The sequence below is a fragment of the Dendropsophus ebraccatus genome, chromosome 1, assembly GCF_027789765.1.
Source record: "Dendropsophus ebraccatus isolate aDenEbr1 chromosome 1, aDenEbr1.pat, whole genome shotgun sequence".
In the NCBI taxonomy this organism is placed as follows: domain Eukaryota; kingdom Metazoa; phylum Chordata; class Amphibia; order Anura; family Hylidae; genus Dendropsophus; species Dendropsophus ebraccatus.
In genome coordinates this window covers 119,554,172-119,581,461 of record NC_091454.1, presented here as the reverse complement: position 1 = coordinate 119,581,461, position 27,290 = coordinate 119,554,172, and the positions used below count along the sequence as shown (strand labels likewise).

The following is a 27,290-nucleotide window of genomic DNA, read 5'->3' as shown; positions in this document are numbered from 1 at the left end:
GAAGGCTGACTCCCTGCCCGGCCGCCACTCTCCGATCACAAGTGCCGGCGGCCGGGCTGGGAGTCAGCCATCAGATAGTGTAAGGAAGCAACAGGAGGGGGGGAGCGGAGGGGGATGATGGCTGCAGTGATGAGCGGCTCCCCTGCGCGGCATCAGCGGCGGCGGCGATCTCGGAGATATAACCCAGCTACTACTCTCCCATCACCTGCTTATGCTATGAGCAGGTGGGGAGAATAGTAGTTGAGTGTAGTCCAGAGCGGCGAGCGTTCGGTAGCGGCGGTTCGGCGGGCTTACTTTGATGTACTGATTGCTTACATTTATGGAATACTTTGGGAAGCAAGGACACTTGCTCCCCAAAGTATTTCATAAATGTATTCAATCAAAAACACTGTATATTACATTTACATACACATCCATTGTAATTCCCATGGAGTGTCCAGCAGGGGCGCACTATATATAGAAGTCAATGGTACTCATTGACTTCTATATATAGTGCGCCCCTTGCTGGACACTCCATAGGAATCACACCATTCGTCGTGACGTCACTGCTTCTGAGATAATTCTAACACTTCAGGGCTCCAGATGGCGACCAAAATGGTCGCCAATGCGACTGACATTTTGCAAATGGCGCCCAGATTTATTAATCTGGGCGCCATTTGCGACTGGCCCCGGCGGCGGCGCGCTGTCTATTTAAGTCCGGGCCCCCGGCTGATGCGCGGCTGCCGGGGGTGTCCCGTCCTATCACCGGCAGCGCGGCGCATCAGTGAGCTGCCTGGGGCCCTGACTTCCGGCACAGGAAGCGCATGTCAGAGACGCTTCCTGTGTCAGAAGTCACAGCCGGGACACCCCCGGCAGCCGCGCATCAGCCGGGGACAGCGCCTGAAGAAGAAGAGGATCGCCGGGGGAGCGGGTTGTCAGGTGAGTTTGTGTGTTGTTTTTTTTTAAATACTGCTTAGCATAGAGGAAAGGGGGGGGCATCTATAATGGGGGGAAGAGAAGGGGGGGCATCTATAATGGGGGGAGAAGAGGGGCCTTCTTCAAGGGGGGGAGAGGGGGCCATCTATAAGGGGAGGGGGCATCTATAAGGGGGGGAGAAGAGGGGGCATCTATAATGGGGGGGGAGAGGGGGCATCTATAATGGGGGGAGGAGGGGGCATCTATAATGGGGGTAGAGGGGGTCATCTATAAAAGGAGGGGGTCATCTATAAGGGGAGGGGGCCATCTATAAGTGTAGGGCAAACTGGCTGCAGACACTGGGAGATAGATATATGCACAATTATTATTATCAGGGCCCCTCAGGTGTCTGTATTGTAGGGGGTCACTTGCATTAGTCACTAGGTGAGAGATATATCTATTTATATACACATCTTGTGGGGGGTCACTATGGCTGCAGTCATAAGTCTAGCTCAGTATGTATAGACTGTTGCAAGCTTTTAAAGGGAACCTGTCACCCCCGTTAGAACCCCCTATACTCACCTCATCGCGCCGGGTCCCGCTTCTGAAGATGGTCGGGTCACGGAGATCTTAGCCGCTGCAGCCCGGCGCGCACACTGAGTGATGAGTCCAACGCTCATAGAGAATGACGGAGCGCTGGACTCTCCCGTCATTCTCTATGAGCGTTGGACTCATCTCTCAGCGCACGCCGGGCTGCAGCGGCTGAGATCTCCGTGACCCGACCATCTTCAGAAGCGGGACCCGGCGCGATGAGGTGAGTATAGGGGGTTCTAACGGGGGGTTGGGAGCCTGTCACCCCGGCACGGGGGTCGACAGGTTCCCTTTAAGTTCAAGTTCAGAAGAGTAAGCCTCATTAAAAGGCTAGCCAAGTGAAGCTGAAGTACTGAGTCAGACTGTATATGGTTGTCAAGTTGCAAGTTTCCATGTTGAACGTTTTCAAACTAAGAAAAGAAAGGATCTAAAGGAGGATGCTGCCGTGGCCTCTGCACACAGTAAGTCCCATTTAACATAACATTAATTTTACATGGTTTAAAATGTTGGCGACCAAATATTCTATTTGGCGCCTAAATTTTTCAGGTTAGGAGCCAATGGCTCCCAGGTAAATTTTTTAGTCTGGAGCCCTGCACTTTCTGATACACTAAATTAAGGGAAATAGCAGTATATGAGCATTTCCCATAGTTAATGTACAATAGAAAATTGTATAACTTTCCATCAGTAATAACATATAAAAAAATAATCCGATCGCCGTGCCCGATAATACAGTAATCAGATGCAGCTGTCAAACATGCTTATCCCTGGTGTCTAGTGGCGGAGATCGCTCCCCCGGGACGTTGTCCCGGAGGAGCGATCTCCGTTACTGAAGCCGGCCAGGGACCGCTGCAAGATGGCGCCGTCCCCGTCCCGGCACTCGTTTACTTCCGGCTGCAGCAGCCGGAAGTAAACGAGTGCCTATCTCATGGATAGATATGCTGCAGAGATCTCTATGAGAGATCAAAGTGTATATACTAGAAGTCCCCTAGGGGGCTTCTAGTATATGTGTATAAAAAAAAAAAAAGGATTGTTATTAGTAAAAAGCCCCCTCCCCTAATAAGTCTGAATCACCCCCCTTTTCCCAGGTTTTAAATAAAAGTAAATAAATAAACATGTTTGCTATCGCCGCGTGCGTAATCGCCCGAACTATTAATTAATCACATTCCTGATCTTGTACGGTAAACGGCGTCAGTGCAAACAAATCCCAAAGTGCAAAATTGCGCATTTTTGGTCGCATCAAATCAAATAAAAAGCGATCAAAAAGTCGTATATGCGCAATCAAGGTATCGATAGAAAGTAAACATCATGACGCAAAAAATGACACCTCATACAACCCCATAGACCAAAAGATAAAAGCGATATAAGCCTGGGAATGGAGCAATTTTAAGGAACGTATATTTGTTAACAATGGTTTGAATTTTTTACAGGCCATCAGATACAATATAAGTTATACATGTTATATATCGTTTTAATCGTAACGACTTGGGGAACATGCATAACAAGTCAGTTTTACCCCAGGGCGAATGGCGTAAAAACACATTCCCCCCAAATAAAATAAATGCGTTTTTGCGTTGAAAAGTACAATTAGTGACGCAATAAATAAGGGCTCATGTGGGTCTGTAGGTGTAAAAATGCAACGGCTATGGCCTTTTAAGCACAAGGAGGAAAAAACAAAAACGCAAAAACAAAAATTTGCCTGGTCCCGAAGGGGTTAAGTACAAAGCATAGACAATTATGATCTGGTTGAAAGTGCATTTGCCTATACTGTTTCTGTACTTTATGGAACTTTGTTGCAGGAATTGAGGTCTGTGGGTAAATAGAATCTGTCAGCTGCAATTCACATTCCAAACTGCACTGTTAGATAGCTGATAGATCAGGAAGACATGTGTTAGTATCTGTTTGTGATTCTAGATATAGAAAAATGCTTTTATTAGTTAGTAGGAAGAGTCAAAAAACGCTTTCCCAAGCTTCTGAAGTGCAGCAAGCCGTAACACCTCCTCAGTCCCACTTCCATACTTGACCCTGCTTGGGGGTCAGCTTCCAGATGTCAATCAAGAAGGGAGGGGGAGAGAGGAGACATTCCAGCTTGCAGCTATTCAGGATCTTGGAAAAGCCTCTTTAACTCCAGAGAATAAAAGCATTTCTCTTCATTCTGGAAGCACAGCTGGATATATAATAAATACCATGTGTCTCCTTTTCCTAAGAGTGTCCGCAGTTTGGAAGATAAATTACAGCTTTACAGCTGACAGATTCCCTTTAAGTAATGTATTTATTTATTTTTACAAACTTTTTTTTATTCTATTTGCTAAATATATTTTTACAACATAACCTAAAGGGGGGGGGGGGGGGGGGGGCTGACAGTGAAGTTAGCTTTTCTAAAGAGATGTATAGGGTAGGTATGTGTGTGTGTGTGTGTGGGGGGGAGAGACACAATCAGGTTTGCAGAATCATTTTTCTGGCTGCCGCAGAAGTACAGAGCAGGACGCCGGCATATTTATGTGGGAGTAATGTTTCTGTTTCAGGGAGTCAGCAAAAGAGGGCCCAGGCTGGCTGTAAGGGAAAGGAATGGGGGATGAGTGTGGTGGCAAATAAGTGAATTCTGCGACAAAATGTCTTCACATGGGAACAATCCCAAAGGCAGTGGAAGTGGTCAGCGGTGGTCTCCCTGTAGCTGGAGCAAGCCGGGGTGGGAGGATTGTCCTTGAAAACATTGCGCTGACAAGTTATGTAGCCCCTGTGAAGGATTTTTGGGGACATATCTCAATAGGATAGGGACGAAATATACCTAAGCGTCTTATAGTGATGTTTAAGAAGCTCTGGGGGAGAAAATCGAGGGTCATGGGTGGACCACTTTGTGATACCATAAGTAGTTTCTGTGTAGTCAATATTGGAGCAGAGGAACAAATAGTTACTGGAAATGAATCCCTCAGTTTGAGAGAAAGAGGTCAAGTTGAGACACAGCTAGTGATCCCATCCCATTGGTGGCAGAGAGTGAGCTACCAATGTAGCAAAGCTTTGAGCTTGTAAGAAGTAAAACATATGAGGTTGAAGGAAGTCATCTTTCAGGCAAGCTTGTGAAAAGAATAGAGCTTTTCTATTGACTGGATACACAATATCAGCCACAGGTTTTAGTCCACTGGACTGCCACTGCCGGAATATAGGGTGAGGTTTGCCCTGGTGGAAGAGAGGATTGTCGTAGAAGGGTTGGTGGAGAGACCATTGACCAGACTTACCCTGTTTATTCCGTATTGCATTCCATAACCTCCACACTGATATAAATAGGGGGTTTGCCCTATATTCCTCCGAAAGTGAAGTATAAGGAGAATAGAGTAGGGCTTGAGGGGATAGATTACAGCAAAGCACAGCCACAAATCTGCATCTGTTCACACTATGCATTTGTGTGTTATCAGTGGTCTGCTAGGAGTGTTCTATTCATGCATTCATTACCATCTTGCTCAGCTGATGATCTGAGCCCAGGTCTTGTCTTATACACTATGAGGATTTTCTGGATGCCGTGTATGATTTATTTAGCAGTAATTTTTTGTATAGAATGACTTCATCATTTACAAGCCCCTTTTATCACGTTTGCTTTTCACTTGAGGGGATATGAGTAGTGTTTTTGTGTATATCTACTCCTTACTGTGGACTCACATGGACTCACCAGGACACGATGGAGTTAATTTTCACCTGCAAAAAGGACACTTGATGGACACTGCTGCAAACCAATAGAATGTCTTGCTTTTTTGTTTCACTTGTATTTAAAGCTGATTCACATGTTTACTGACCGTGCTTGAAAATGGCGAAGGTTGTTCGCTGAAACGTTGCTCCGGTTTTTCTTTTGTATGCTGCACCTTGCTTTTTTATCACACTTTGTTTGGAATGAATATTTTTCACATGGAATAAACTCACAAGCTTTTTTCACTACCAACGAGTGCTGTGGATTATCTCTTCCTATATTTACTACAGCCTTTGGTCAAGGCAAGATCCGCTGGCACCATCTCATTCATGGAGTGCTGCTGAATTATCTTTCTAAATATATATATAATATATATTTATATATTAATAAAAAGTGATCAAAATGTTAGGTTTACACAAACATGGTATTAATAAAAGCTAGAGATCATGGCGCAAAAAATGACACCCCACACAGCCCCATAGGTGAAAAACTAAAATCGTTATAAGAGTCACAATAGGGCCATTTTTTTTGCAATTACAGGGGTACTCCAGCGTGGGGGCTATTTTTTGATCTGGCCGGGTAGGAGGTGGCTGAGAGAAAAGAAATCCTCTCACCTTCCCGGTTCAAGCGGCGGGTCCTGTATCGCGGCGCTCCGGTTCCCGGCCGCTTTCTGGTGTCTGACGCGGGCCCGAGACGTGACGTCTCAGGTCCGCTCAGCCAGTCAGTGACAGAGGCGGGATCTGGACTTGAAACGGATCCCGCCTCTGTTACTGACAGGCTGAGCAGGCTTAAGACGTCACGTCTCGGGCCCGTGTCAGACACCAGGAAGTGGCCGGGGACCGGAGTGCCACAATACGGGACCCGCCGCTGGAACCGGGAAGGTGAGGGGATTTCTTTTCTCTCAGCCACCTCCTACCCGGCCAGATCAAAAAATAGCCTCCACGCTGGAGTACCCCTGTAATTGCAAAAAAAAATGTCATTAAAAAAAAATAATTAGAAAGTATGTGTAAACCTGCATATGGTTGTGTTCAGACTGACCTATAGAATAATGGTATTGTCACTTTTACCGTATAGTGCATTACGTAGACACAGGAACCCCCCAAAAGTTACAATATTGCATTCTTTTTTCCAATTTCACCAATTTTTTATTGTCATAAATAATATTTTGGGGTTCCATCATACATGTTATGGAAGAATGAAAAGCGGTATTACAAAGTACACTTGGTCCTGAAAAAATCAAGCCCTTGCATGGCCCTGTAGATAGAAAAAGGAAAGTTCTAGAACGTTTAAAAGGGGAGGAGGAAAAAACAAAAACGCAAATATGAAAATCGACACGGTCATTTTCAGCTGGGTCTTAAAGGGGTTAAAACACCTCCTTTTTCCATTTTATAAAAATAAATAAACAAAAAACATATTTGGTTTCACCTCGTGCTTAATCACCTGATCTATTAAATTGTCGCATTTCTGATCTCCCATGGTAAACGACATTAGTGCCAAAAAATTCCACAATGCTAAATTGCAGATTTTTGGTCTCATCAAAGCCAGAAAATTGTAATAAAAAGTGATAAAAAAGTTGCATATAAGCAGGCTTCTGTTAGAAAGTATGCTGTTAGCCCTATAGTAAAACTGGCATGTTATCTATGTTCCTCAAGTCAGTACGATTACAACGATATGTAATTTATATGCCTTTTATTTTATCTGACTGCTTTTTAAAAATTTAAAACCTTTAAAAAAAACTCAATGTGTTTAAAATTGCTCTATTCCCATCGTTATAACTCTTTTATCCTATGGTCTATGGCAGTGCTTCTCAAACTGTGAGGCGGGCCTCACCAGTGAGGCGCCCCCTGGTTGCTGGTGAGGCCCAGCTGAGGAGCCAGTTTTCACAAAGTAACTATGATCTGCACAGTCCTTTTACTGTTCGCAAAAATCTCCATTTTAGCAACATTATTAATTTATTTTGTACTTACTTTGTTAGTGTATAGAGCTTGGGAGATGGGTGAAAGGTAGCCCTAGCATTACTTTCAGCTTTTAAATGGACTTTTACTAGAGATAGTGAGGCCCAGGCACCCTCTTGGTCAGTCTGGTGAGGCCCAAGCATTGCCTTGGTCTGTTGGGTGAGGCTCCAATAGAAAAAGTTTGAGAAGCACTGGTCTATGGGACTGTGTGAAGTGTCATTTTTTGCACCATGATCTTTACTTTCTATCGGTACCTTGATTACGTATATATGTCACTTTTTATAACAATTTTTCTACATTTGATGTGGCAATAAATCTGAAATTTTGCACTTTGGCGTGTTTTTGCGCTTATGCCGTTTACCGTAAGAGATCAGGAATGAGATAATTTAATAGTTCTGGCGATTACGCACGTGGCGATGTCAAAAATGTTTGTTTATTTCTATTTATAAAATGGGAAAAGGGGGGGGGGGGATTCAAACTTTTATAAGGGTAGGTTTTTTTTTTTATTAATAAACACTTTTTTTTTTTTTACTTCACACTTTAACTTTTAGTCCCCCTGGGGGACTTTCAGTATTACTGCAGTGATCTCCCATAGAGATCACTGCAGTATACTTAATACAGCAATGATCGATTAGATCATTGCTGTATTACTCTGGTCTGCCGCAGACCAGGTAGATGGATTGCCGAGCCAGGATCAGCATCAGTGCGATGCTGAATCCCGGCCCGGTAAGGAGAAGGGATCTCCCTCTTGTGATCGCATCAGGGGGGGGGGAAATCCCCCCCCAGACACCAGGGAAAGGGGGACATAATACATTTAAATGCAGCTGTCAGTTTTGACAGCTGCATTTAAATGTATAATTAGCGCCCGTGGCGATCAGACCATGCCCGCTTATAGCCACGGTCCTGGGCTACAGATAACCATGCTCTGAACCGCAGCATCAGGACTTACAGTTACTTGCTGATGTGGGAAGGGGTTAAACACAAGGAGGAAAAAAACAAAAGTGCAAAAGGGAAAATTAGCCTGGTCCTAAAGGGCTTTAAGACATATATACTAAACATTTTTTTTCTTCAGATCTTTGGAAATACACTTATACCTCTGTGCTATTTGTTCTCTGTCTGTGTTTCTAAGCTGATAAAGAATTTTTGAATGTTTTCTATTTGTACATTCATGCAATATTTCTGGAGGTTTAATTAACACTTTTGAGCTTATCCTCTGAGGCATTTTCACAAATGGTAGATTTGTGTCTTTTGCTTGGTCTTCATTTCTTCTGTTTATCATTCCAATCGAGTTTGCTGTAAAATGCTGATAATACACACATTCCATGAGGCGGTAAATCTCAATCTTTCAGTGGCTTGCAGAATGAATCCAATTACCTTTTTAAAGTTAAGCTGTTGGTTTAAAATGCAATCAAATCCAAACCATGAATGATAATTTGAGAGCAAGGACTTTGTTAGATGAGGCTTGTCAAAAAGTGGTCCAAGAAATTTTAACCGTATCCAAGCCATAGTACTTCATAAATCATACCATATCTAATTTTTCATCCAGAAGAGACAAATCACTAAAACAAAAGTGGGTTGTACAGTAAACTATCACAGTGTAGATTTTTAGGAAAACTCCAGAGAGTAAATTGTTTTCTTAAAATTTTATTACTTTGTAATAAAAATAAATGTATAATCTTGAATCGGCTAATATATGTTAAGTGCTACCAAGGGTTATGTCGGGACCTGTCCAAGCCCTGGTCCCCGTTCTGCTCCAGACTCTGCTACTGATTGACTCCTTTCAGCTTAACCTCTTTCCAATTAAAATTTACTTATCCCTATCCAGAGTGCTGTACTCGGCTCTCCCAGACGGCTTCATAGAGAATGAATAGAGCTGTGGGTCACATGCCGAAACGGTGCTCTATTTAAAACAAAGGAGCCAGAGACCGATCTGGAGATCACCGGGAGTCATGAAGGTCGGACCCCCCTCAATCTCTAAGTTCTTCCTTATCCCTTACATAGAGGACAAGTAAGTTTTAATCAGAAAACCCTTTTAAAGGACACAGTGGATTTTAGTCTTAAAGGGGTTGTCCAGCGAAAATATTTTTTCTTTCATATCAACTTGTTTCAGAGAGTTATATAGATTTGTAATTTACTTCTATTTTAAAGTCTTCCTATTAGCTGCTGCATGTCTCTGCTGACATCTCTGTCCGAGACAAGAACTGTCCAGAGCAGTAGAGGTTTTCTATGGGGTTTTGCTGCTGCTCTGGACAGTTTGTGTCTCAGGCAGAGAGGTCAGCAGAGAGTACTGTGTCAGACTGAAAAGAAAACATTTCCTGCAGGACTTGCAGCAGCGGATAAGTATGGGAAGACTTAAGATTTTTTTAATAGAAGTAAATGACAAATCATAACATTCTGAAACCAATTGATTTGAAAGAAAAAGAGTTTCGCTGGGTAATTCCTTTAAGGCTCAGGCCAATTTTTTTTTCCTCCTTGCCTGTTAAGAGTTTTAGCGCTTTTATTTTTCCACCTACATGGCTGTTTGGGGTATCAGTTTTTGCACCATGATCTCTAGTTTCTATTGGTACCATATTTGTTTAGATAGGAATTTTTGATTGCTTTTTAATTTTTTTTCTGTTAGATAATGTGACACATGATTAGCAATCCTCACTCTTTTTTCCTCTTTCTGTTTAGATCTTTTACTGTGCAGGAAAGGGTTTGTTATTTTTTACTAGATCGGACAATTGCGCATGCTACACTACCAAATATGCTAAATAAGTTATTTTTAGATGTTTTATTTGTAAAATGGGAAAAAGGGTTGATTTAAACTTTTACTGGTGGAAGGGCTTTGTCATGTTTTAAAAAAAATTAGAACATTTTTCTTCTACACATTTTGAGTCCCCCTTGGGGACTATTGCAAGCAATTATTAGATTGCTTATACTGGTCAGTGCTAAGCCATTGCATAGCGTTGATCAGTGTTATCTGTGCTTTTCTCATAGTCTGCCTGAGTAGTTGACGATAGGACTGCACAGAGGTAAGTATTATATCTGCTGGAGTCAGGAAAACCGATTGGACAGTGACAGAGGTCACTGCTGTCACTAAAACTTAAACACCAGAATTCGCATGTGTAAGGGGTTCATGATGGGTGGCAGTGTGATCACTGCTGCCTGTCATGGACTGTGAGGAATTTGTTTGCACATTTTTTTGCAAATATTTTGCAATGTGGTACCGGCCGCTCCAGCCTCTTCACGCTCTCGCTCTCGATTTAAATCTCAATTTTTCTTTTTTTTTTCTTTTTGCTAAATAAACAGGACATTTTTCTCCCTGCAGCATTAGATACTATCTTAATTACGTTTGAGACAACAGTATTGCTTCCTAGTGTGACAGTGCTCCCCCTGTGCCCCATGTAGTGGACAAGCCCATTGTGTGCCCCATATAAGTAGTTTTCCCAAATATGTGCCCCATATAGTATAGGAGATCTTCTTTGTGCCTCCATCTAGGTAGGGAGTAGTAGTGGGGGTATAGTGGATAAGGGGTGTAGTAGTACAGGTAAACATGAGGAGTGTAGTGGTAGTTGTACAGTTATAGATGAGGGGTGTAGTAGTACATGTATAGAAGAGGGGTGTAGTAGTACAGGTATAGAGGAGGGGTGTAGTAGTAGTACAGGTATAGAGGGAGGGGTGTAGTAGTAGTAGTACAGGTATAGATGAGGGGTGTAGTAGTACAGGTATAGATGAGGGGTGTAGTAGTACAGGAATAGATGAGGGGTGTAGTAGTACAGGTATAGATGATGGGTGTAGTAATAGTACAGGAATAGATGAGGGGGACTGGGGCAGCTGAGGGGGACTGAGTGGGACTAGGGTGACTGAGGGGTTATGAGGAAGACTGGGGGTGACTGAGGGGGTATGGGGCAGACTGAAGGTATGCGGCAGACGGGGTCACTGAGGGGGTATGGGGCAGACTGGGGGTCACTGAGAGGGTATGGGGCATTCTGGGGGTCACTGAGGGGGCATGGGGCAGACTGGGGGTCACTGAGAGGGTATGGGGCATTCTGGGGGTCACTGAGGACCGTGGCACCGGCTTTCCCGTGACAGCGCCGTTCGATCTGTGGGTTCAGCTTAAAGAGGATGTACCTGGTGCTACATCCTCTTTAAGGCAAGGTTCAAACTATGTAAAAATGATGTCAGTCTTTCATAACAATGACCATCGTGCAAATAATGGACATTATTTCAAAAATACTATTTTATTTGCGCAATGACAGCTGTTATTATGAAATATGTCCATCATTTTTACATTGTGTGAACCTAGCCTAACAGCGGAACAATGTATTAAGCAAGTGGAAATCTCCTAGATTGGCACATATTTACAGAACAGTGATTGTGTGACCAGGGCTGCACTAAAGATCGCTTGATCACTCAAGAGGTCTTCTGCTTTAATCAGCTATTAGCTGCACATCCCCTATTGCACAAGGAGATGTGCGGCCATCGATTGTTAAGCAAGACTCAATTGAGCATTCATCTGGAGATTGCTGGTCCTGTTACACAAGGCTATATCAACCTGATTTGACTGACAATTGGCCCGTTAGATAGGGCCTTTAGAACCGTGAATCTGGAACACTGTATCTCAAGACCTAGTCACAGCAGAAACAGCTGAGAGTATCAATAAAACTAATTCTCAGACCAAAATAACATCAAAGCGTCACCTGCCGCTATAACTTTCAAAATCTAAATCAACAGTATATGTCAGTGTTTCTCAATTCCAGTCCTCAGGACTCACCAACAGGTCATGTTTTGAGGATTTCCTTAGTATTTTACAGGTGATATAATTATACTCAATGCATCAGGTATTTTCACAGGTTTTCTTTGTATGGGATATCCTCAAAACATGGCCTGTTGGTGAGGTCTGAGGACTGGATTTGAGAAGCACTGGTATATGTGATACAAAGGATGTTTGCAATTTCCATTATTTATTTTTTCTTTTGTTATCATGCTGTAAAACAAGCTATACTTACTCGTATCCAGGCCCAGTCTTATGAAGGCAGATTTTTAGTCTTGTGCTGGTTGAAAAAAAAAAAAAAAAAAGAGATGAAAGGCAGGAAATCCCATCCAGTGCAGACTGTCACAGCAAATAACTGTCTTCTCTCTGAGCACAGATGACTGGGACTTCCTGTGTTTAGTCTCTCTTTTTCTCAATTAGCACAAGACTAAAAAGCTTCCTTCAGGAGACATGACCTGGATACAAGTAAGTATAGCTATGTTTTAAAGCCTGCTAAAACAAATTAAAAAAGAATGAAAATTGCAAACCTGCTGTATTTCACATTCCTTTTTTATTTAGATTTTAAAAGTTAAAACTGCAGTACTCATTTAATGCATGTTTTTTTTCCCCACTCTTTACGACTTTGTAATGTCTTTTACATGCCTTTCTCTATTTCTTCTGCCCCCAGCTGCTTGCCTTGTACTTGGTTGTATGATATTTCCGGATGGTTGGGATGCAGACGAAGTCAAGCGTATGTGTGGTGAAAAAACCGACAAGTATTCCCTTGGTGCATGTTCAGTGCGCTGGGCGTACATTTTGGCAATCATTGGAATTTTGGACGCACTCATCTTATCTTTTCTGGCCTTTGTGCTAGGTAACAGATTGGACACATTAATGGCTGAACAGCTCAAACTTGAAACAAAAGGTAAGAATTTTATTATACAAAAAGATATGTTCAACATTTACAAAGACACCATGTGCACAGCTAATTTTGTTACAAATAAAATTATATGTCACCCATACAATTAAAATATTCACTGCATGAGTGGTGCATTTTTAGCATCAGATGAGCATTTGTACTGTAATGCAGCTAAGTATAACACAGTGGGTTCTTTATGAGAAGAACATCCGTCATTTTCAATTAAAACAACGGCCATTTTTGTCATAGAGAAATGTGTTGTATTGAAGTGATTGCAAACAGCAGCTGTTTACTTAATTGAACTTGATACTTATTGAACAACGGCTGTGGAAATAATTGACATGTCAATTATTTTTGGCTGTTCTACATTGATTTTAATGCTATTTATGATACGTGATATTTTAATGCTATTTATGATACGTTTGTATTGCTTTTAAAGCGACTCTGCACCCACAATCTGCCCACCCTCCCTAAACAGCTTGTACCTAGAACAATTTTTTCTATTCATCACCTGTGTGAACACTGCACATGTGCTGGATCATTAAGGAACCTGTGAAGTGTTTAGTCAAGTGATGAAAAGGAAAAATCCTACCCAGGGGCGTTCATAATGGTAAGGGGGGCGGGGAGGAGGGACAGAGAGATGGTGCAAGCCTATGGCATGGGTACTCTAGGCTACGCTAATTTTACACAGGGCTGCAAGTTTAAAAGTTGTTTTTTTAGGACAATAACTGCATCACTTGGCGAACGGAGCTCAGGATAGATCTTGAATTAAAAGCAGCTTTAATAGCTGTTAGCATTTGGGAGAGTGGGCAACAAGTCTACTATTCCTCACCAATATTTATGCAGTTTTGAGCATCTCAATACTGAACCTTGGGTATTTGAAAAAAATGTTCAAGAACCATTTGATGCATAATTAAAATATCCTATATAATTTTTTATTATGTGACATTGATCCAGAAATATTTTCCCAGATTGCTTCAGTAATATTTAATTTAACTATTATTCATTTGATTTTGTTTGAAAGATTCCTAATGGCATTTGCAGAGTTATTTTCTACTTAATAGCAGTCTATAGCTGTCCATCCAGCACATACTTTTTATCTGCATTTTACTTATCTATATAGTTACAAAAATTGAAGCTTGAAGTGTCACTGTCGTTATAACTTTCAAAATCTTACTCAAAAATAGATGGGAAGTAAAGCAAATTTGCAATATACATTCATTATAATTTATTTGTTGTTGTTACGCTGTAAAACAAAGCTGAACTTACCAGAAATCCAGGTCCAGTCTCCTGAAGGCAAATTTTCTGCTGGTTGAAAAAAAAAAAAAAAAAAACTTATCACAGGAAGTCTGACCTGTACAGAGTGTCACAGCTCAATGTGTCTCTGACAGTATTTTGGTCAGTATTTGTAGCCAAAATCAAAAGTCAACCCAACAAGCCAAAATTAAAGTGGAAAGATTTGTACAGTTCCTGTGTTTTCACCCCACTCCTGGTTTTGTTTGAAAAAATACTGAGAGAAATGTGTGAACATTGCCTAAAGGGGTTGTGTCACAAAGAAAACTAGGTCTATACTGATGCAGTATGTTAAATAAAACATATTCCACATTTTCAAGCATTTCCTAAAATGTAGCATGAGAGATATAGACTCACTAATCCCCCATGTGCTGCTCAGTTTCATAACCTTTTACCCTTGGTAATGGCCCACCAGGCATTCACTTGGGACACTCACGCTCAGTTCAATCCCAGTTACATGATCTGTCTGATTAGTACTGGTAGTTGGCTTTCATTTCACATGCAGCACGGGGAAGAAAAATGGTACAGCGATGTAAGTTACTTCACTAAAAACAGCACATTTCTTCTCCTGTACATAAATGTATGTGGTACACATGTGATCATACCTTATTTGCTCGTGACATAACCATTTTAACATTTTGTGCACATGCTATGCAAATAAATTTAAATTTTCTTATAGAACAACGATTATTGCACCAGTAGAAAACAGCTTTTTTCATGATGAAATGTAATTTAAAGAGAACCAATGATCACTATTCTGCTTATAACACTGTTAGCAGCTCCTAATAGAGCTGCTAAAGTGGTCTCTTGGCATATCATGTGTGCAGTGTTCAATAAGGGTATCATAAAAAATGTGCTTTTAATCTGGCACTCAGTACAGGCAGCGTGCTCTGCAGGGGTGATTGACAGGTAAATAGGCCCGTTAAAAGTGTAGTGATTAGTTACCGCCTAGACTCCACTCCCGATGCCTAGTTCACAGCGCTCTGTCTGCACGTTTTCTTAGATATACCTTTATTGAACATTGTACACAAGATATGGTAGGTGACACTTTAGCAGCTCTATTGTTTTATCTGGTATCATCCATTCAGACCTCTAAAGCCTGAATGAAGTGGCATATATGACCGATACTTCACTCATACCAGGCACCCAGGACCCCTGCTCTTGTGATCAGTAGGCAGGGGCGCCGCAATCATGAGGCGACCTGAGTCGTCTGCCTCAGGCGGCGCCACCAGCTGTCTTCATGGGGCCGGCATTCAGTGGCAGATTATAATATGAGCGGTTCGGGCGGCCGCCCACATTATAATCCGCCACTGATTGTACCATGTACCGGAGTCCCCCCGCGCCCGGACAGCATCTGTAATGAGATGCTGTGAGCGGGGGAGACTGTATTCATAAGCGCCGCGCTGTAATAAATCAGCCGCGCGGTGCTGTTACTACAGCGCAGCGCTTATGAATACAGTCTCCCCCGCTCACAGCATCTCATTACAGATGCTGTCCGGGCGCGGGGGGACTCCGGTAAATGCATTCCACGTCCGTGATCCGTCAGGATCACGGAACGTTGGAATGCAGCCTTAGTCCCCCGGCTGATGTGCGGCTGCCGGAGGTGTCCCATCCTGTCTCCGGCAGCGCGCGCATCAGAGAGATCCCCGTGCGCCGGAAGTCACAGCCACAGGCACACGGGGAGCTCTCTGATGCGCGCGCTGCCGGGGACAGGACGGGACACCCCGGGCAGCCGCACATCAGCCGAGGCTCGACGGGGGAACGGATGGCAGGTGAGTTGTGTGCTGTTTTTTGTTTTTGTTTTATCTGCTGTGCAGGGGGGGGGGGAGAGGGGGACCATCTATAAGGTAGGGGGGAAAGAGGGGGACCATCTATAAGGGGGGGCCATCTATAAGGGAGGGGGGAAAGAGGGGGACCATCTATAAGGGGGGGCAGGAGGGGGACTGTCTATAAGGGGGGAGAGAGGGGGACCATCTATAAGGGGGGGGAAGAGGGGGACCATCTATAAGGGAGGGGGAAAGAGGGGGACCATCTATAAGGGGGCATCTATAAGGGAGGGGGGAGAGGGGGACCATCTATAAGGGGGGGAGGGGGACCATCTATAAGGGAGAGGGGACCATCTATAAGGGAGGGGGAGAGGGGGACCATCTATAAGGGAGAGGGGACCATCTATGAGGGGGACCATCTATAAGGGGGGGGGGAGAGGGGGACCATCTATAAGGGGGGGAGAGAGGGAAGAGGGGGACCATCTATAAGGGGGGGGAGAGGGGGACCATCTATAAGGGGGGGGAGAGAGGGAAGAGGGGGACCATCTATAAGGGGGGGGGGGAAGAGGGGGACCATCTATAAGGGAGGGGAAAGAGGGGGACCATCTATAAGGGAGGGGGGAAAGAGGGGGACGATCTATAAGGTAGGGGGGGAAGAGGGGGACGATCTATAAGGGGGGACCATCTATAAGGGAGGGGGAGAGTGAAGAGGGGGACCATCTATAGGGGGGGGGAAGGGGACCATCTATAAGGGAGGGGGGAAAGAGGGGGACCATCTTTAAGGGGGGGCCATCTATAAGGGAGGGGGGAAAGAGGGGGACCATCTATAAGGGAGGGGAAAGAGGGGGACCATCTATAAGGTAGGGGGGGAAGAGGGGGACGATCTATAAGGGGGGGGAAGGGGACCATCTATAAGGGAGGGGGGAAAGAGGGGGACCATCTATAAGGGGGGCCATCTATAAGGGAGGGGGGAAAGAGGGGGACCATCTATAAGGGGGGGACCATCTATAAGGGAGGGGCGGGAGGGGGACTGTCTATAAGGGGGGGGAAGAGGGGGACCATCTATAAGGGAGGGGGAAAGAGGGGGACCATCTATAAGGGGGCATCTATAAGGGAGGGGGGAGAGGGGGACCATGTATAAGGGGGGGAGGGGGACCATCTATAAGGGAGAGGGGACCATCTATAAGGGAAGGGGAGAGGGGGACCATCTATAAGGGAGAGGGGACCATCTATAAGGGGGGGGAAGAGGGGGACCATCTATAAGGGGGGGGGAGAGGGGGACCATCTATAAGGGGGGGAGAGAGGGAAGAGGGGGACCATCTATAAGGGGGGGGAGAGGGGGACCATCTATAAGGGGGGGGGAAAGGGGGACCATCTATAAGGGGGGGGAAAGAGGGGGACCATCTATAAGGGAGGGGGGAGAGGGGGACCATCTATAAGGGAGGGGGGAGAGGGGGACCATCTATAAGGGAGGGGGGAGAGGGGGACCATCTATAAGGGGGGGGGGAGAGGGGGACCATCTATAAGGGGGGGGGACCATCTATAAGGGGGGGAAGAGGGGGGCCATCTATAAGGGGGGAAGAGGGGGACCATCTCCTAAAAGATCAGCACCCTCCTCTCCTGACATCCTCTGTGCTGCTGTGACCTCTCCTAAAAGATCAGCACCCTCCTCTCCTGACATCCTCTGTGCTGCTGGGACTTCTCCTATAGGATTAGCACCCTCCTCTCCTGACATCCTCTGTGCTGCTGGGACCTCTCCTATAGGATTAGCACCCTCATCTCCTGACATCCTCTGTGCTGCTGGGACCTCTCCTATAGGATTAGCCCCCTCCTCTCCTGACATCCTCTGTGCTGCTGGGACCTCTCCTATAGGATTAGCCCCCTCCTCTCCTGACATCCTCTGTGCTGCTGGGACCTCTCCTATAAAGTCAGCCCCCTCCTCTCCTGACATCCTCTGTGCAGAAAGGGACCAAACATTATGTTTATTGGGGACAGCAGTGGGGGGGGGGGGGCAGTAGTGGATTATAATGTGGGCGGATTGACGGGGGGGGGGCCTCATTCTATAGTTCGCCTCGGGCAGCAGAGAGGCTAGAATCACCCCTGTCAGTAGGGGTCCAGCAGTCAGACCCAATCAATCACTTATCACTTATACTGTGGATAGGTGGTAAATTATAGTCTCTAGATAACACCTTTAGGCTATACTCTCGGCCGCAGGGTTCTGATGTGTGCACATCAGAGCGCACCAGCATCAGAACCTCCCATAGCACACAGTGAAGCGAGCGTCCGGAGCCACTCACTTCACTGTGTGAACTGACAGGGTTTCCTACGGCCGCAGAAAACTGACAGCCGTACTTTTACGTAGTGTGAACATAGCCTTAAAGGGGTCATTTCCCCCCCCCCCCCCCCCCCCCCCCCCCCCCCCCCAAAAAAACAAAACAAAAAAAAAACCTGCTCTCCAGACGGGAAAGAATACCACTTCATGCAGGGCATCTAGCAGCTGATAAGTACTGGAAAACTTGATTGAGATTTTTAAATAGAGGTAAATGACAAATCTCTGTCACCAGTTGATTTAAAAGAAAAAAAATATGGTGAAGTACCCTTTTAAATATTTTTAGTGTACAAAAGTAGTAAAATAAAAAAGTTGCAAAAATATATAAAATAACAAATTTTCAAATGAGGCCTAAATTTATATTGTGGCGCAAGCGGAACACAGCATATGATGCACTTAATTGGCATATATTTGCAGAAAAATTGCAGTTCTCACTTTGCACCATGTGATGGAAAACTTGCACCATGTGATGTAGGGTGTCAGTGCTCACTATACCAGCCCACTCTACTGGTATCTCAGGGGTTCTCCATCTGTGGCATGACACTCTAAAACCATTCCTGCAAAATCTGCAATAATAAATAATAATAATAATAAAAAATAGTATATTTTGCACAATAATATCTCCTGCACAAAAATCTCTGGTCCATGCCCTAAAATTATCATTAGGAACATGGACCTTGATAAACAAGTCTTGCACTTTTTGGGGTGCTAAAAAAGGCTAACAAACTACACCAGGGTCTGACTGGAGTACTGCTGCACAATTATTTTTGCTCAAAACAAAAAAAATTACACATATTCCGGCTTTAAAAGTAGCTAACATAAAACCACACCCCCTCTGAGTGAAAAACTTCAAAAATTGCGCAACCAGCGTAAACTGTTCAAAAATAGGGCAAACAGCTTAATAGCATGTACGCTGTGCACAAACAATGATACATTCCCCCCAAATTTTTTAATTTCATCCTTTTTGGTGTTTTCTGTGAACCACCTAAATGGTTAATAAAGTTTGTACATGGTCCATAATTACAAATGCTATGCTACAGAACTGACTTTGGGACTCCAAACATTATCATTCAGTTTAAATCTGTGTGCTACTGTACTGACACAGCTGTGCTGATGTTAGTACAGTTGCACAAAGATTTAAACTGTTTCAGGGCTCGATGCAGAACAGATTCCAGTCCATAGCACATCGTCCATGCAAGGACTGTAATTATGGAATTTGTAAATGCCCCCTTACAGTCCATCATCCTTCTTCTTGGTTTATTGAGAATATCCTAGAGGTCTTCTTTTTCTACACCTTTTGTGGTTACTAAAGCCAGTGCCTCTGAACTTTTTTTTTTTTTTTTAATATCTCACAGAAAACCAGTGGGTTCTTTACCTATGACAACGTGTGTGTTGGGGGGTTCCTCAAAGCATTACTGTCATTTGTACATATTGCTGGGTGAGTGAGTAGCAGAGTGCCAGAGTGGGCATTTTGTAAAAAAAAAAGTTTGGTTATATATTTATTTTAGTAGCCTCTGGTACCCCAACTACAAGTACCAAGGTAAAAGGATTTTACTACTTGGCTGCAATTCTGTAAATTTTTCCCAATAAGTGGTAACTATAAAAAAAAATGTGATTCTTAGGTTGGGGTGGGGTAATTCTTATGAAATTTACGCAGATTTGTAAATAATTGCGTAGATTTGTTACCAGATACTGAAATCTTTTTATTTCAAGAATGGGGTTGGGTAGAAAAACAGAGATAAAAACAGTTATTCCATAGTTACATAGTACGGGTGAAAAAAGACACATGGCAATCGAGTTCAACCAAGGAGGGGATGGATGATGGGTAGGTTATATGTTATTTTGATCTAAGAACTTGTCTAAGCCTGTAGTGAAGCCCTCTACTGTTTTTGCTGCGGGCAGATCCAGGGGTAGACTGTTCCATATATTCATGGTTCTCATAGTAACGAAGGCTTGTCACCTCCAGAGAGTGAAGCCACCTTGTATTTTTTTTTATTTTTTTTTTTTGGGGGGGGGGGGGCTCGGGGGGGTCATGGTAACCTGGATTATCTTTTCCCCATATTTCTTGTAGTGGTCATTTATATACTTAAGTTAATAAGAGCTCCCCTTATACATCTCTTTTCAAGACTAAACTTATTTAATTCCTTTAGGTCTTCTTCACACATCCTGATCTGGATGCTTTAGGAAACCATCAGGATTTCCTTACAGTAATCAGTTTTTACATTCAGGCAATCATCAGGAGTGCCTTCAGGATTTCCTGATGCTCCTATGGACTTTTATGGGGGCATCTGTTCAGGAACTTCTGACGAAAATAGCACAGGTTTCTGATCTATTTTCCTGAACTGACATACTTCAGGAAAAATCCTGGAGGGTGTCAGTCCAAATGCAACCCTATGGTCAGGAAATTCTGACAGGAATTCCTGATAATAAATCTAGATGGATTGTCCTGAACTGTAAAGGGGGCCTTCATCTTTCCTCATAACTACAGTAAGATGCTTCATGCCCCTTATTAGTTTAGTTGCCCACCTTTTTACGTTTTTCAGCTCTAGGGCATCCTTTCTATGAATTGAACAGCATACTCTAGATGAAGCTGCACCAAGGCTTTATAAAGCGGTAATATTATGTCCCTGTCCCGAGAGTCTATGCCTGCTTTAATGACATTGTGTGTTACTTATCATTAAGTGCCACAAAGTGCAAGTGCATGTAATGGAATAGGACAAAGCAATATCCTAAAGAGAGAAGAAGAAATAAACAATAAAGTGAAAAAATACAAATGAGAAAATAGATAAACAATTAATATAAACAATTACATGTGCTATCTCACGGATGGATCAGGCAGATTAACCCCACACGTTCCGTCACGTGGACTTCATCAAGGGTCTGTATCTCTGTATTATTATGTGAGGTGGATCAGTTTCTCACTGTGCCTTATTGGGGCCAGGGGTAGGATCATGTGTTTGTTTTTTAAAGTTTTTTTAATTTTGTGTCTTTTGATTGGATTAAAATAAAGATTATTGAATATATTGTGGAAGTGCAGGCCTTGTTTTTCCAGATCAAATTCTTTTTTGTTTACTATGGTTGTCCTGGGTCTGGATAGGACTAGCACTCTGGTGTTATTGTATGTGGTGCCTGCCTAATGTATATAGTATTATCTACAAGTACACCCAGATCCTTCTCTACCAGCGACTCTCCCAGTGTTACTCCCCCTAGGACATGTGTATGTGGGTTATTAGTACCCAGGTGCATAACTGTACTGTACTGTACTACAAATCTTTTGGTGGAGAGACAGAGGGCAGCCATATACCTTTTATTGTTAGCCGAACCTGCTGATGGCAGGTGGTTCAGCCAACTTTAGTATAGGGTGTATGGGCACCTTTAACCTGATGATGTGACTGCTCCTGTCCCAGTAAGAAAACTGGAATGTTTCAGTACTAGAAATTCTGACTATCTTCGGACTTTTCTTTAAACCAAGACCTATATAAATTGTGGCAGTTTCTGTTATTTAAATGAGTTTTTTTATGATCCAGATATGTTTCTTACATATAATTGTTTAGTGTAATAAAACACATACATGCACAGTAATGATAGCAGGTTGCTGTTTTGCACAAATTTATATTTTCCCAACATTTGGTTTGCTAACAAAGTTACACCCTAACAAGCATGTTTTCCCTTCTTCACAGATGATGGAAATGCCTAAAATTTGTGAGGTATGTACGGTATAAGGCCATTAAATGTCTAAGCATGACACACCAATGACCACATTGTGAATTGTTTATACGTGCTTCTGCTTTTATATTTGCATGGCTTATTGTTAATATTGTATGCTAGTGTTAGACACTTTGTATGTTTTATGTGTTACAACTTTTATAAACTCCTGAACCAACAGGAACAAATTGATGAACCTTTGTAAATTATAAAACAAAACCACAAGTCACTTGGACAACTTCTTTTGCTGCTTGGGAACAACCACTTATACACCACAGCAGCATCTTGTGGAGTACCCTGCAGGGTCATTACTAAGTATTACTACATTTTCACTTCTGGGCACACTTCTGCCACATACATTGGCCACAGACTATGGGGAGATTTATCAAACATGGTATAAAGTGAAACTGGCTCAGTTGCCCCTAGCAACCCAATCAGATATCACATACAGATATACATCTTTATTATTTTTTTAATGTTACCACGTGGGCCCTGCAGATGTCCCATATATTTGCAGTAAATGCATTTTAATCACTGTTCTATATTACATATTTAAAGCGACTCTGTACCCACAATCTGCCCCCCCCCCCCCTTCCTAAACCACTTGTACCTTCAGATAGCTGCTTTTAATCCAAGATCTGTCCTGGGGCAGGTGTTGCCCTAACTTTGCACCACCCCTCCGTCCCTCCTCCCCACATGGAACATTTTCTCCTGTCTGAACTTTTCACAGGTGCCTTAACGATCCAGCCCATGTTCAGTATTCACACAGCTGATGAATAGGAGACAATCTGCCTGGAGCATTCCTAATGATGAGGAGGACGGGAAGGAGGGACGGAGAGGGTGTGCCAGCCTAATGCATACACAATCTAGGCCACGTCCGTTGGGCACGGGGCTGCTAGTTTAAAAGTAGTTTTTTCGGACAATTACTGCATCGCCTGCCAAATGGACCCCAGGACAGATCTTGGATTAAAAGTGTTTTTTTTGTTTTTTTGTTTGTTTTTTTTTGGGGGGGGGGGGGGGTGTCAGATTGTGGGTACAGAGTCGCTTTAAGTTACTTTGAGGACTAGTACCCCTTGCTGTTGTTTTACTTGTTTTGATGTATTGGGTAGTATGTGTTTGTCCGGTTAACCTCAGTATAGAGTATTTAGGGGTGAGCTGTGCCTATATGCTGTATTCATGTGTAACTGTTGCCTAAAGTTTAGCAGATAATTTGAAGGTGAGATTAAGGTGGTCATAGACCTTCAGTAACAGACAGCTGAACAATTGTTCAGCTATCAGTTTTGGACCCCTGTCCTCCCCATACACAGGAAATTTCAACACAGCCTGCGGGTTAGAGCGGCCTGGCTTCGGATTCTCTCTCTGAGAACAAAGGGGTCGGGCGGTGGGTTTCAATCATGTCCAACCCTTATCTCCACCAATATCGTCTGTTGTTGGTGGACTGGGAGTGCCCTATACACATTACACTTATGACCAAACCGACTGCTCACCAACAAAAGAATAAGGTGTATGGGGACCTTTAGAGACTAGATTTAAACCAATGGGGTGACAATCTGTAGGTGATTCATTGATAATGGCAGCTGGAGTTGCCTCATTAAGCAGCAGTGAAACCAGGTGCCTGACGCATTTATAAGGGAATTAAGGAATGTAAAGTGCTAGTGGCTGTTAGCCACCAGCACTCAAGATTCCTGGACTTTACATTGCTTTAAGAGTCACTGTCGTTCAATTCTTTTTTTGCAGAAATCAATAGTCCAGGCGATTTTAAGAAACTTTGTAATTGGATTTATTTGGCAAATATGCCATTATCTGCATTTAAAAAGACTTTTCCCAGGTCCCCCCCTCCTCTCCTTTCTGTCATCCACTGCTTAGAATCAGGAAATCTCAATCAGACTGGTCCTGTCTGTGCTATGGAGAGGGGAGGGGGGAGGGAGGAGGGGGATTAGTCGGCAGCAGAGAACGAAGGATTACACAACATGAAACCCGCTGAAAGCTCTATTCAGAGGTCAGAGAGGTCAGAGGAGAGAGCCTGGTTATGTAGCTTTAAATTAACTCTTTGTTGTCCTGTTTTGGAGCCTCTTTTCTCTTCCATAGGCAACAATGAAGACAGGGGGGAGAGCTTCAAACTGCTTTTTCATGATAAATATGCATTTTTCGGCTAATAAACCCAATTACAAAGTTTCTTAAAATTGCCTGTACTGTTGATTTCTGCAAAAAAAAAATTTTTTATGACAGTGACACGTTAAAGTGGCAACTCCGGAATAGTAATCCTTCAATGTCTGATCTTTGCAACACATTTTAGGAAGTATAAAAAAAATTTATAAAAAACAACCGCGCTCCTGATAGACACAGTAGCTCGTAGGTTACCAGTGTCCGTATAGCTGCAGGCTACCAACAAGTGGTTTCTGCTCCTACTCAATAAAACAATAGTATAAGGTAATAATAGTGTGCCGCGCTAAAAAGTTACCATATTATAATAAAATGGTTAACTAATCCACATACTCTCTTCCATATATTGTTAAAAATAGTCACTCACCACATTGGTGTACTGGTTGTGCTCTGACTTGTAGTCCTCCGTATCAGCAGATACAGCATCCGATAGATTTAGTTTCTTTCAAATTCCTTTAAAGTCCACGGAATAGGTTAGGGTTCTCTACGTCCTTTGTAGTTGTTTTTAACTCCTTTGCAAAGCGTGCGCCCCGGCTGGTAGCGCGTGAACCACTTGCTGGGATAATCCTGGTTCAGGATTATCCCAGCAAGCGGTTCACGCGCCACGCAAGCGGTTCACGCGCACGCTTTGCAAAGGAGTTACAAACAACTACAAAGGACGTAGAGAACCCTAACCTATTCCGTGGACTTTAAAGGAATTTGAAAGAAACTAAATCTATCGGATGCTGTATCTGCTGATACGGAGGACTACAAGTCAGAGCACAACCAGTACACCAATGTGGTGAGTGACTCTATTTTTAACTATATATGGAAGAGAGTATGTGGATTAGTTAACCATTTTATTATATTATGGGAACTTTTTAGCGCGGAACAACACTATTATTACCTTATACATTTTAGGAAGTATTATGGCATGAACACTGAGGTTTCTGAGACCCTCAAAAATGAGTTGTTGGTGCTCATCAGGCTGGAAAGGTTTACAAATCTATATCTAAAGACTTTGGACTCATTGGACACATTTTGGTCACAGATTGATGAATTTGTGACATTGTGTACAAATGCAGGAAATTCAAGACCATTATACCCTCTCCAGAAATGGTCAACCAACAAAGATGCCAAAACCAAAGCATATACAAGTGTACAGGGTCACAAAGCAACCCAAGGTAACCTTTAGGCAACCAAAGGCCTTTTCCACATTAGATAATGTTAATGTTTATGAGTCCACAATCAAGAGGGCACCCAACAACAATGGTGAGCATGGCAGAAGGCCACCTCTCTCTAGAAAACATTGCGATCTGTCTGCAGTTTGCTAAAAAATCACCTGGACAAGCCACAAGGCTATTGGAACAGCATTTTAAGGACAGATTGGTTTAAAGTAAACAGTAGCTAGAAAGGTTTGTCTTCTACAAATGTTTGTATGACAAATACTGTAGTTTTGTGTAGATACTCCGTAAATCACATCAATACATAAACAATACATTAAAAATCAGTGCGTAAAAAATCCTGCCATATTTAACTGCAGGGTCCAAATGGTAGAGGCAATATCATGTCAGATCACTACATCTTAGAGTGTGTAGCAGTATGGGCTGACATAAAAGGCCTAACTATTACATTTTTTACAACTCATGAGGCTTAAAGGGGTTATCTGGTTATATAAAATATATGCTGAATAGATGAGCGAACCTCGAGCATGCTCGAGTCTATCCGAACCCGAGCATTTGGCATAGCGGGGGCTGCTGAAGTTGGATAAAGCTCTTAAGCTGTCTGGAAAACATTAATACATGGATATGTTTTCCACATAGCCTTAGGGCTTTCGCTCATGTCTAATGCTGAATCATCCCCCTTTTGGACACTAGCAATTCGTTCCATACATGTCTTTACCTTTTTATTCTTCTTACCTCAGTTTTGAGCCTGCTGCTTTGTGCTAAAGACACAAAAAATTGTGTTTAAGCTGTCTCTGCTCTCGACCCCCTCCTTCCTTCCGAGATGACTATTGTAAACAAGTCCCTATCTACACTTTGTAGCAACTTTGTAAGGCTGGGAGGTCTAATCACAATGAGTTCATTAGCAAATTGACCTCAGAATAACCCTCCCAGCATTAAAAAGAAGATATCTTGGTTATCTGTTGCAGGATAATAGGTGATATAGCTATTCTCAGTGACTCAGTTTGCATTATTGGTCTTCAATAGTAATCCCTGGTGGACTATTCTGTGACAGCAAGCAGTAGAGGGTGTGTTGCGCCGGAATTGTGCTGAGAGCCGTGCATTCTCTAGATCCTTGGCACTCTAGCTTCACTATTTTGTTTGTAGATGGTTGATGGGCCCATTTTTTTGCTTTCTGGGTGGCACCACCTAGGAGGAATCAGCGCCACTTGGTCCTGATCTACGAGCTAGACTGGTATTGCCAGCTTTATTTGTAACTTGTTTACATCTGTCATCTTGGAAGGGAAGAAGGGGTTGAGAGCAGCATGCTCAAAACTAAGGGAAGGAGACATAAAAGGTAAAGACGTGTACGGAATGAATTGTTAGTTTCCAGGAGGGGCGCTGATTCAACATATATTTTACCTAACCAGCTAACCTTTAAATATGAAGTTTTTACAACCAGCAAAGCTTAGTTCATTGAGAAATATACACGTCAGCACATATCCATAGTCAATGGTGTCAGTGATGGAGATGATCTCCTTAAATTATGTGATGTGACTGGCAAAGGGGGAAGTCATCTGTGTAACGTCTGAAACCAAGTATGAGCCTGGCTGCTAATAGTTTGTCCATTGGCGGCAGTATAAAGAGAAAACAGGAGAGGACCCAGAAAAAAAATCAGTTTCCTTTGTTTAGGGTTTTTTTTGTTTTTTTTTACTGATTTTTCACTTAAAATAGTTTTTTCACTCAATTATGGCCGTATTTTACTGTGTGTGAACATAGCACAATTACATATCACAATGTTGTTGTGGATATCTGGAAGTCTGTTGTACATGTAAAAGTACCCTAATATAAAGGGGTTATCCAGTGCTACAAAAACATGGCCACTTTTCCCCCTCTCTTGTCTCCAGATTGGGTGGGGTTTCAAACTCAGTTCCATTGAAGTAAATAGAGCTTAATTGCAAACCACATCTGAACTTGAGACAAGAGAGGGGGAAATGTGGCCATGTTTTTGTTGCGCTGGATAACCCTTTTAAGCAAGGGCTAGAAAACAACTTCAGTTGGTTTATTCATAGTTGAGAGAGCAGATTGACTGAAGTCATATGCTGTAACTGGTGTTCAATTT

The 27,290-nt window shown here is 43.1% G+C and overlaps 1 protein-coding gene across 4 annotated transcripts in view; it reads left to right on the top strand.

Moving 5' to 3' along the window:
* The window catches only part of LHFPL3 (LHFPL tetraspan subfamily member 3), a 48,113-nt gene that overhangs the window by 7,532 nt on the left and 13,291 nt on the right, over positions 1 to 27,290 (top strand). Inside the window, exons 2-4 of one of the 4 annotated variants that reach the window (XM_069956138.1) lie at positions 12,540 to 12,602; positions 12,726 to 12,776; positions 21,839 to 21,865. In XM_069956138.1, the coding sequence (XP_069812239.1) occupies positions 12,540 to 12,602; positions 12,726 to 12,776; positions 21,839 to 21,855 (131 nt within the window). In that variant the 3' untranslated portion in view covers positions 21,856 to 21,865. Of the gene's footprint in view, positions 1 to 12,539; positions 12,777 to 21,838; positions 21,866 to 27,290 lie in introns of all 4 variants that reach the window. The other 3 variants (XM_069956139.1, XM_069956133.1, XM_069956134.1) reach the window with 3 other exon arrangements.